This window comes from Heterodontus francisci, chromosome 24 (genome assembly GCF_036365525.1).
Source record: "Heterodontus francisci isolate sHetFra1 chromosome 24, sHetFra1.hap1, whole genome shotgun sequence".
NCBI classification, from domain to species: Eukaryota; Metazoa; Chordata; class Chondrichthyes; order Heterodontiformes; family Heterodontidae; genus Heterodontus; species Heterodontus francisci.
Window position 1 is genome coordinate 27,606,311 of NC_090394.1, and position 12,420 is coordinate 27,618,730.

Consider the following 12,420-nt stretch of genomic DNA (forward strand, 5'->3'; position numbering starts at 1 on the left):
ACATTATAGAACAAGTCAGCCTGCAGTAAATAACTCAGTTTTTAAACAAAAAAAAATTGAACAGGAAATTGATTGCTTAGGACTCATCTCTTTCAAGATCATATGCCAAATCTTGAAACTGCAATCACAGTGGAAAAAAAACATGATCAATCCAAACAAAAGTGCTACAAATACAATATATGAGACGACAGATAAAGGACGGAACAGAGAACTCAAAGAATACAGATATCAGGAGAATGAACTCCAGTATCAGCAACCAGTGTGTTTAAACAAGACTGATAGGAAAATATTGTGTATATGTTGTATTAGTAGCCAACCTCCTATTGTTGCACAATACAGCTTGTGTGAAGACTTTTTAATACTCTAGGTAGCAGTGCAACCTTTTAGAGATGTAACAACTTTGTATGCAATTTTCACATCAGCTGAGCCCATTAGATATAATGCAACCTTGCCACTCTATCATACAGTTGCACCCATTCATTATTTAAATATGCAGTCACCATGGGTCTCATGTGGTAGCTTGTGTGTGCCAAACACTCTGGTCAATGTCCAAGATGGTTTGGCACGATACTAATATGGATCCTCTGCACAGCCACTGATTGCTTGGGCTCTTGCACATTTTCTACATTCATACTTTCCATATTTAGAATGCTAGTGCAGTTTCAATACACAACTCTTGCTGAGTGGAGGTACATTAAGCAAATCCACTACTATTCGAGGAAAAAGGTAAATGTGGCCTGTAAGATGTGAAGCCCAATTTAAGACTCCAACAACAAAACTGAACTTAAATAAAAAACTCAGTTTGATGCAAAAATAATCTTTGATCAAGTCAAGAAGAAATCAATGGCAAAACTCAAGTGGAAACAGTTGATTTAGATAGATGATTTGCCCCAGGTAGATGATGGATTTATTCAAAAATATATGTGGAAATAAACCTATGAAAAGGATATTCTTTTAAACAAATAGTATTCCCATTTTACAAAAGATATGAATCGTACCTAATCATGATCTAAGGATATTGGAGACATGCCAGCTACGCAGGTGCTAAGCACACTGCTTGCTTTTGTCAATGTCAGAGCTCCCTGAAGTTGCAACACCTTCCAACCGAAGAGGGACCTTAAACCAGAAATACTAGAAGGCTTTAGACTTGGCAAGACTCCAGATACTTCCAAAATGATTGAAAGAGGATTGCCATTCCTTCTCTCCAATTGTCTAACTTTAAAAAAAATGTAAGCTGTGTGTTGAGTATGGGGGTGGGGGTTGGGGTGGGGTGGGGCGGGGCGGGGCACGGTGGGGAGAGGGGGACAGAAAGGGAGAACACAGGAACAGGAGTAGGCAATCAGCCCCTCGAGTGTGTTCCGCCATTCAATTAGATTGTGGCTGATCTGTATCTCAACTCCAAATCCCTTAATACTCCTACCTAACAAAAATCTATCAATCTCACATTTGAAATTTTCAATTGACCCCAGCCACAAGATCTTTTTGGGGAAGTAAGTTCCAAATTTTCACAAAAGATCAAAAGTTCAAACAAAAGGTCCTTGACTTGAAATGTTAACTGTTTCTCCCTCTACAGATGCTGCCTAAACTGTTGAGCTTTCCCCAGCATTTTCTGTTTTTATTTCAGATTTCCAGCATCTGCAGTGTTTTGCTTTTGTGTCCCGATTTTCACCACCTTGTATAAAGAAGTGCTTCCTGGCATCACACCTGAATGGCCTAGCAGGGTTATGCTCCCTTGACCTGGACTCCCCCACCAGATTCAAATCATTTCATCAACTTAAATACCTCACATAGATCAGCCCTTGATCTTCTTTACTCAAGAGGACAATTAGATGTGTACTGACATATCTACTCAACAACAGAAAAAGAAAATTCAGGTTTCACATTTAGTCAGAACATTGGTAATTATAATAGCCCGAGAGCCACTTATAACCCATCCTTCATTTGCCGGTGGCCCTCAACAAACTTGCTGCTGTCATTTGGTCTCCATTCTGACTCTAGGATGTTCACCGAGTTAGAATTCAGTGCTGCTCCCTTACCTTTTCTTGTTTACCAATAAAAAAAAAGCCAAGGAAAGCTATTAGGGACAGGTCTATTCTGGCTTCCACACAGCAAGTGGAAGAGCCCGATTCAAACAGAACTACTTAATGACCTGAAACGTTAACTTTGCTTCTCTCTGCACAGATGCTGCCAGACCTGCTGAGTATTTCCAGCATTTCTTGTTTTTATTACTTAATGGAACTATTGATCTCAAGTTTTATGTTCCCTTCTTCCATTGGTACCTCTTGGTAACTGCTCACAGATTGAAAGCAGAAGTTCACTCTGTTAATGAGAAATAATGCTCCAGAGTATTTCAAACTCAAAACTTCAAAGAATTTAAAGTGTGCAAGATACTGTTTTTCAAAAATATAGATTTTTGAAAAATACCATGGTTCTCTGCATAGCTTTATCTCTATTTTACAGCAGTCCCCAATAACGATGATCAATTTTAACTAAGTTATGATAAAATATTAGCCAACCCGCCTCAAACCCATCCACTTCTCGTTTTAAAGGAGGTGCTTGCAGGAAGCATGTTGGTCATTTCATTATAATGAACTGTCTGCCTTCATTTTAACAGTTATTCTATTTTGTTAAACTAATTTCAGCTGGATTTCCTAGGTCTCAAGAAACCCAGCAGGTGCAAGGAGGCGAGAAAGGCTGAATACATAAGGCGAGTGCCTTTACAGCACTGTTGCTCCCCGCCCCCGACCCCTCTCCCAACCACCATGGCCCACACGACTGCTCCACCTACCTGACCTCCTCAGCTGCAGTAAGCTTCCTCACCAGACAGAAAAAAATTTAAAGGAGCTCTGCAGTTAATAACTATGACATCCAGGAAACTCATTCTTCCAGGTTTTCCAACCTTAACAGTAACTCCCTCCTCCCCAGCCTCAGCATGAAACTTACCCCAGGGTTCAGATGACTTTTCGAAAAGCAGATTTCTGATCTCTAGCAAGATGTTACGCAATAAGAGAATATGCCAGATCCAACGAGGAGAATGAACAACAATTTGCATTTATATAGTGCCTTCAACATGGAACATTTTCTAAGGCACTTTACAGGAGCACGAAAACAAAATTTGACACCGAGCCACATATGGAGATATTAGGACAGGCAACCAAAAACATGGTCAAAAGGGGTATGGTTTTAAGCAGCATCCGAAAAGGAGAGATAAGAGGGGGATTTAGGGAGGGAATTCCAGTACTTAGGGCCTAAGTAGCTCAAAGCTCAATTGTGGAGCAATTAAAATTGGGGTTGTACAAGAGACCAAAATTGGGTGAGATCAGAAATTGTAAAGGCTTGTAGGTCTGGAGGAAGGTGTAGAGATAAGGAGGGGCAAGACCACGGAGGGATTTGAAAACAAGGATAAGTATTTTAAAATCGAGGAGTTCTAGACCAGGAGCCAATGTAGGTCAGCAAGCACAGGGATGATAGGTGAACTGGACTTGGTGAGGGTAGAATACATGCAGCATAGTCTGTATGAGCTCAAATTTATGTAGGGTGGTAGATGGCAGACAGTTACCAAGGAGAGGAATGACAAGTCACCTGGACCAGTCTCAGTTACAGAAAAGAAATTAGGAAGCTGGCAGCAAGTAGCCTGTATGCCTTCTCAACTGAAAGTATGAGAAAATCTAACAGAGATTGGAGAAGGGAATAAAGTAATTTAGAAATAACGATTTGAAAAGAGCAAAATAGGTCTAACAAAATTAAGACCACACTGTAATCTAAATGTGGAACCATTAGTCATTTTATTCTATCATGCTGCTAATGGAACTGTGAATTGCTCTTTCGAAGAGTTCGTGCAGACACAATGAGCCGAATGGCTTCTTTCTACACTAACAATTCTGTTCTGTAATGCAGTTAAAAATACAAAAAGGAGCCAGCCAATGCTAGCATTAAAACACAAATTTAGTCGGTTACCCAGAACAGTAGACTACAAAATGCATTAAGTTCACAAATCCTTTCACCGTGTTAAAGTTTTCAAATTCCAGTTTAAATTTTCCACTTCAAAGATCAGGAAACCACTACCCTCAAAAATGCCATTCAGACTTCCTTGTACAGAAAACCTGAACGTGATCAAATACTGCTGTCTGAAATATCACTCATTTCCAGGTCCATTAAGCAAAACAGTAGCAGGTGGAAGGAAGTCTGCATTAAAACTCTTCTGCTTGCTGTATAGAAGTCAGAATAGTCTTGCCCCAGTAGCATTTTTTTTTATATAGAGATACAGCACTGAAACAGGCCCTTTGGCCCACCGAGTCTGTGCCGACCAGCAACCACCCATTTATACTAATCCTACACTAATCCCATATTCCTACCAAACATCCCCATCTGTCCCTATATTTCCCTACCACCTACCTATACTAGTGACAATTTATAATGTCCAATTTACCTACCAACCTGCAAGTCTTTTTGGCTTGTGGGAGGAAACCGGAGCACCCGGAGAAAACCCACGCAGACACAGGGAGAACTTGCAAACTCCACACAGGCAGTGCCCAGAATCGAACCCGGGTCCCTGGAGCTGTGAGGCTGCAGTGCTAACCACTGCGCCACTGTGCCGCTATTCTTTTGCTTTTTTTTGTTGGCAAACAAGGAAAGAAGGAAGCAACACTGAATATATTACAACCAGAATGGAGACCCAACGACAAGAGCAGCAGTAACTGAATCCAAACCAATGAAACTGGACCCCACTTATACGTCATTTGAATTTGCCTGTTTCTTGGGCCATTTTGCTGGTAATTCAAATTTTCAACAAAAAAAATCTAAAAAGAAAATCTGAAATTACACCAGAAATATGATTGCAACATGAAATCTCAGCTCAGTCCAATGAAAAACAACAGATATCCAACAATCCCACATGAATTATGACACAGACAACTCTGGCAATGCTCTCAGCATTGAGTAGTCTCTCAGCACTGTATTGAGGGGTCAGCCTAGATCACGTGGTCCAGTCCTGGAGTGAGGCTTGAACACACTTCCTTCTGCTTCAAACAAAAACACTACTAACTGAGCAAAGTCAAAACCTTGCAAGCGAGACAAGGAATCCACAAGAACCTACAACTTCTTTCAGTCCCACCAATGTTTCTACAATTTAAAACAGATGGCTTAAGAAATCACTTACATCACACTGTCTGTGGTATTCAGTGAGCACATTGGTACAGTATAATCACAGTAGGAACAAGGGAAAACACTTACTCAGCTCTGCACACAGCCAGAGGACAGCACAAGGGAAAAAGAAGGCAAAAGAGTCAGCACTTCTGCACCATATATTATTTTTTTTACTAGAGCATTTGGGGATTATCTGCAGTACCACAGCTATTACAAGATTATGGGTGCCTCTGTAGTCGAAAATTTTGGAATAAAATGTGTCAAGTAACAAACCGCTTGACTTTTACATCTGTAGCAAAATAGCCTAAGGTTATCTATGTCTTGGAGCACTCGCAGTATTTCCCACAAGATTCCAGAACAGTTGGGGACTATCTTTTTACCAAAGCATTCCTCAGCTGGATCTTGTTCACATCACAAGCCACTCTGGAGAAAGACAGAGAGTATGGAATAACTATAATATACATGATGCACTCGCTACATCAATCAAATACCTGGAGCTCTACAGTTTTTCCTATCACACCAAAGGCAGGTGCACATCATTCAAAATTTGTTAGGATCAATTCAAAATGGCTACCCCTGCATTGATTAATACTTTCCACTGCATGGCCCGAGGCATGCCTCAAGCTTAGCCAAAAGCATTCCAGTGTTCTACAATTTAAAAACCAACAGTCAATAACACTCAAAATGCAAATTGGCATAGCTTCCAACCTGGAGGAGATGGGTCCAAATGGCGTCCTGAAACAAGAGACCCCTCGCTGCCTGCGTTTTCGGAATGCCTGCTCCACCAATTTTGCCTCTGACGAAGGGTCAATTCTCCAGAATGACCCCTTTCCAGGTTCTTCCTGCGACCGTGGCACTTTGATAAAATAGCGATTTAAGGAAAGGTTGTGGCGGATTGAATTCTGTCTCAAAGGATAAAAATAAGAATACTGAAAGCTCAACTGCAGTTAAAGATGCAAGGCCAGATTGACTGAACGGAAGAAAGCAACTTAGGATCAAGTCCACCTCAATTCGCAATTATTTTAGCTCCATGATAAGTAACGAGATGTAAAAATGCAAGGAGGTTTATCTTTCTGGTCAGAAATAAACATAGAATCATACAGCACAGAAGGAAGCCATGCAGCCCATTAAGTCTTGTGCCAGCTCCTTGAAAGAGCTATCCAATTAGTTCCACACTCTGCTCTTTCCCCATAGCCCTGCAAATCTTTCCTTTTTAAGTCTAATATCTATTTCTCAAACACAGATTATAAAAACATATGAAAAGGCACACACTAACAGCAGCTTATAGACCATTCATGGGAATTGCCTATAACTCACTGTCCCTTGTGGAATCAATTAGGTTCACACGCCAAGCATACTGTGCACCCGTTGTACGGCTTTCCTTTCTGTCCATTACTGCTTCTGATTTGCAGCCAGACATCAAACCCATCTGCTGAGTGATTGCTGCATCTTGCTTCAAACCACAAATCCGGTTTTGCTGCCTTTATACATACTTGTGGAAATCTGTGCAGTTGTCTGAACGTCAGATAAAGCCACTAGTCTTTAATCTTTTATTATTTCTCCTGCTGGATGGAGCATTACTGGTTTTGAGTTTGTCTCCTCATCCCGCACCATTTTATCTTGCTTTTGTCTTTCAAGAAAAAAAAGCCCATTCTAGCATTTCATTTTTAAGATAAAAAATATTTTTATATTTTATGCAGGCTAGGTAATGTCCTCAATATGAAGAAAGCAGCCTGGCCACATGACACATTCTGCACATGCCTCTTAATATTGCAATTGGATCCCGAAGGAATGTTTTAATTCATCAAAAACCCAAAAAGTTGAAACTTAGCAACAAAGCAAGTTGTTTCTAATTGTGAATCTCAGATTCTTCTGTCTCTTTCTGATTTCCAACAACTATTTTCAGTATTAAACAGAAATACTTATTGAAAAAAACTGATTCGTTTTTAGGGTTCCCATACACTCCAAGTCATAAATCCCAATTCCTGACAAAATAGGAGGCATGCTTGTTAATTAACAAGTTGCTTTTTGGAGGGATGGGCATTACAAATAGCACACTGTCCTTTCACCTTTAGGACCTGGGTATCATAACTAGCCTGGACAGATAGGATGATAATCTCTTCATTCTACAGCTCCTCGAGTCCCATCTGAAAATTAATTTTGAGTTCTGTGTTTTCAGGACGGAATCTAGCAACTATAAACACCTATTTTTTCAGATATGAAAACAGTGAGTACATTCCCAGCATAAAGAACAAGATTTATATGATCTCATTATTCATTAAACATTAAATTTTCATATGGAAAGTTTCCAACTGTTTTCCACATATGATACATTACAGGCAAGCATGACCACTACCTTGATTTTGACCCAAATGCTACACTTACACCATCTAAGAATACCATCCTCTCCTTTGCACTGTCCAAGTTCTCCAGGCATCTCTCAACTGAACTTAGAGTCATAGAGAGATACAGCACTGTATGTTCGGCCCACCGAGTCCGTGCCGACCATCAACCACCCATTTATACTAATCCTACATTAATCCCATTTTTCCCTCTCGCATCCCCACCTTCCCTCAATTCTCCTACCACCTAGCTAGACTAGGGGAAATTTTTTACAATGGCCAATTTACCTATTAACCCGCGAGTCTTTGGCATGTGGGAGGAAACCGGAGCACCTGGAAGAAACCCACGCGGTCACAGGGAGAACCTGCAAACTCCGCACAGGCAGTACCCAGAACCGAACCCGGGTCGCTGGAGCTGTGAGGCTGCGGTGCTAACCACTGCGCCACTCTGCCGTCCTTCTTGTATATTTAATCAACTTCTTGTATACAACTTCTTGTATATTTAATCAAAGCTCAAACATGTGCTTGATATTAAATTGGGGCTGTAGGTCAATGTTCATTGATGGCAATGTTTAAAGTTCTCATCATATCTTCAGATTATACCATCATGCTTGGCAGACTTGCCCCCCCCACCCCCCCACTCCTCATACATCCCCACAATGTCAGCAGGGCGAGGGCCTCCTGCACTGCCCGAGTGCTTACTGCCCACTCTCCCTGCCACCTGTGTTGAGACAATGACACCTTTCCCCCAATGGGCAAATCCCCCTCTCCGCGGGTCACCTTTTCATACGGCCAAGTTGATTTCCTGGGGCGGCCGTGACTACTTCCCCACTGTGTGCCGTCTCCATTCAGCTGGTCTGCCCCGAAACCAGTGTGTCCCCATGAAAATCAGAGCATTCTCCTTAATGAGCTTTCAATGAGCACTTTAACCATCTTAATTGGCCTTCATAATGGATTGGGCAGGATCGCAGGGCTGCCCTCCCCCTGCCCAGGTGAAACTGACCATTGCAACAAACTGGCATGCCAGTCAGCACCAGTACTTTTGAATCCTGGCCACCTCTGTTCCAGCCCCTGGTGGAACCCAAATGTTCAGCCCAAAGAGTGCAAACTCTGACTGATGGGATGTAAGAAGTGGTGTTCCCCACAGATCTGGGGTCTGAACTTTTCAATGACTTGGGTGAAGGAATAGAGAACTGTACATCCAAATGTAAGGCTGACACTAAGTAGTGCAGACGGAAACAGGATTAACCAAAACTTTTTAAATCAGTGGACAAAACTGAGGCAAATGGAGTTCAATGTGGGGAAGTGTGAGGTCATCCACTTTGGAGTCAAGAAAGACAGACAGAGTATTTTCTAAGTGGCAAGAAGCTAGGAAATGTGCAGGACACCCAAATCTCCTTGCTCCAAGAACACAAATCACCAAAAGCTCATGCAAAGTCATAAAAACTAATCAGAAAGACTGATGGAATGTCTGCCTTTACGTCAAGGAGCTGCAAATCAAAAAAGGGCAGGGTAGGGGAAAGATAAAGTTATACATCAGTTTTATGGAGCCTTGGTCAGACCCCATCTGGAGTACTCCATTAGTTCTGGGCAACTCAAGAAGGATATATTGGCCTTGGAGGGGGGGGATACAATGCAGATTCACAAGAATGATACCAGGGGTTAAATCTCTGAATTATGAGGACAGGTTGCATAAACTTGGCTTAAATTCCATGAATATAGAAGATTGAGCTGTTTAAAATAACAAAATGAATTGATAGGGTAATTAGGAAGAAACTATTGCCTCTGGTGGGGGAATCCATAACAAGGAGACATAATCTTAATATCAGTGGCATATTGCACAAAAAATTTCAGCTCTCATTTCATAAGGCCATATTACACTGTTGAAGAAACCTCTGTTACTGTCTAACCACTGTAACAAAGCAGTAATATACAGCAGGAAACTGTAAGCAAGCAGAATCCTATGTCAATAATACTTAGACTTGAACTTTTTTAAAAAAAAAAAAGAGGACTACTAGTTCATCAAGATTTTAAAAATTCCCATAGATACAGGGGGATATTTAACCAAACTGCAAGTAAATTTTAAAGTATCTAATACGCACATACGAATTAGCAGCAAGAGTAGGTCACTCGGCTGTTCCTTCTAAAGTTTGGTTAATTTGCTAAAACTCCATTCATAGGTAGAATTATCAATAAATTGCTCTCACTTGTACATTTCTATCCCAATACCACTTAGTGAGTTCACCCACCTGCCATCCTTTGTCAGCTGTCCTGTAGTAAGGGTAATGCTTTGTGATATGCGCGTAGATGCCACTTAGTGTTAGCTGTTTGTCCTGAGCAGAAGATATGGCCTGTACAATCAGCTGTGCATAGGAATAGGGGGGCTTTGAATCATCCTGCCCAAAAAGAGAGAAACAATATTAAGAAAAATATTGGCATACGCAGAGAAGGTAAACCTCTTTGAAAAATGGTTAGATTCAGACTCTCAAACAAAGCATTCTTCATTAAACTTGATTAATTTTATTGACATTTAACTTAAAAATCCAGGTCTAATATATGGGATAGAATATAAGCACAAGTTCTAGAATATTGCCCTCAAATGATACATTTCTGTAAAGATTCTTGAAGCACATAGTAAAGGACAATGTTATGCACCCTGAACATCTATGATACAATTAGAGTATGACATGGTGCACAATGTAATTTTGAGACTCAGCTTCACACCAAGATAGACCATGCAGATGATGAAGGTCCTCATTTTGATCTCCAGTCTGTGCTAAGCTACCTGATCACAGCTGGAGCAGCATTGTCTGTAAGCATCTGGGTTCAGTATCCCCAAGCTGGGGAGAGGGAGGAGTGGGGAGAAGAACAGATGGTGAAACAGAAGGAGTGTCCACTCTGGATCGTGATCATTGTCCAGCACTTTTGATATTGGGTAGCACCAAACTAAACAGCTGAACAGCCTACTAAGACACATTGCCTAGAATCACGTAGAAAGACCTTGGACGAGATATTAAGAGGGCTCCTAACATCTGTAGAACCATACCAGCATGAATCACTATCTTCAGGAACAAAGAAGAAAAACCTTCTTCTTTCTTTTGGGCCTCCTTATCTCGAGAGACAATGGATACGCGCCTGGAGGTGGTCAGTGGTTTGTGAAGCAGCGCCTGGAGTGGCTATAAAGGCCAATTCTGGAGTGACAGGCTCTTCCACAGGTGCTGCAGAGAAATTTGTTTGTTGGGGCTGTTGCACAGTTGGCTCTCCCCTTGTGCCTCTGTCTTTTTTCCTGCCAACTACTAAGTCTCTTCGACTCGCCACAATTTAGCCCTGTCTTTATGGCTGCCCGCCAGCTCTGGCGAATGCTGGCAACTGACTCCCACGACTTGTGATCAATGTCACACGATTTCATGTCGCGTTTGCAGACGTCTTTATAACGGAGACATGGACGGCCGGTGGGTCTGATACCAGTGGCGAGCTCGCTGTACAATGTGTCTTTGGGGATCCTGCCATCTTCCATGTGGCTCACATGGCCAAGCCATCTCAAGCGCCGCTGACTCAGTAGTGTGTATAAGCTGGGGGTGTTGGCCGCTTCAAGGACTTCTGTGTTGGAGATATAGTCCTGCCACCTGATGCCAAGTATTCTCCGAAGGCAGCGAAGATGGAATGAATTGAGACGTCGCTCTTGGCTGGCATACGTTGTCCAGGCCTCGCTGCCGTAGAGCAAGGTACTGAGGACACAGGCCTGATACACTCGGACTTTTGTGTTCCGTGTCAGTGCGCCATTTTCCCATACTCTCTTGGCCAGTCTGGACATAGCAGTGGAAGCCTTACCCATGCGCTTGTTGATTTCTGCATCTAGAGACAGGTTACTGGTGATAGTTGAGCCTAGGTAGGTGAACTCTTGAACCACTTCCAGAGCGTGGTCGCCAATATTGATGGATGGAGCATTTCTGACATCCTGCCCCATGATGTTCGTTTTCTTGAGGCTGATGGTTAGGCCAAATTCATTGCAGGCAGACGCAAACCTGTCGATGAGACTCTGCAGGCATTCTTCAGTGTGAGATGTTAAAGCAGCATCGTCAGCAAAGAGGAGTTCTCTGATGAGGACTTTCCGTACTTTGGACTTCGCTCTTAGACGGGCAAGGTTGAACAACCTGCCCCCTAATCTTGTGTGGAGGAAAATTCCTTCTTCAGAGGATTTGAACGCATGTGAAAGCAGCAGGGAGAAGAAAATCCCAAAAAGTGTGGGTGCGAGAACACAGCCCTGTTTCACACCACTCAGGATAGGAAAGGGCTCTGATGAGGAGCCACCATGTTGAATTGTGCCTTTCATATTGTCATGGAATGAGGTGATGATACTTAGTAGCTTTGGTGGACATCCGATCTTTTCTAGTAGTCTGAAGAGACCAAGTCTGCTGACGAGGTCAAAGGCTTTGGTGAGATCAATGAAAGCAATGTAGAGGGGCATCTGTTGTTCACGGCATTTCTCCTGTATCTGACGAAGGGAGAACAGCATGTCAATAGTCGATCTCTCTGCACGAAAGCCACACTGTGCCTCAGGGTAGACGCGCTCGGCCAGCTTCTGGAGCCTGTTCAGAGCGACTCGAGCAAAGACTTTCCCCACTATGCTGAGCAGGGAGATTCCACGGTAGTTGTTGCAGTCACCGCGGTCACCTTTGTTTTTATAGAGGGTGATGATGTTGGCATCGCGCATGTCCTGGGGTACTGCTCCCTCGTCCCAGCACAGGCATAGCAGTTCATGTAGTGCTGAGAGTATAGCAGGCTTGGCACTCTTGATTATTTCAGGGGTAATGCTGTCCTTCCCAGGGGCTTTTCCGCTGGCTAGGGAATCAATGGCATCACTGAGTTCCGATTTGGTTGGCTGTATGTCCAGCTCATCCATGACTGGTAGAGGCTGGGCTGCATTGAGGGC

At 42.5% G+C, this 12,420-nt stretch overlaps 1 protein-coding gene across 1 annotated transcript in view; it reads right to left on the reverse strand.

Moving 5' to 3' along the window:
- Positions 1-12,420, reverse strand: part of foxk1 (forkhead box K1) — a 165,369-nt gene that overhangs the window by 22,289 nt on the left and 130,660 nt on the right. Inside the window, exons 4-5 of the mRNA XM_068055805.1 lie at positions 9,737-9,883; positions 5,854-6,047 (exon numbers count right to left, since the gene is read on the reverse strand). Coding sequence (XP_067911906.1) covers positions 5,854-6,047; positions 9,737-9,883 — 341 coding nt within the window. The remainder of the gene's footprint in view (positions 1-5,853; positions 6,048-9,736; positions 9,884-12,420) is intronic.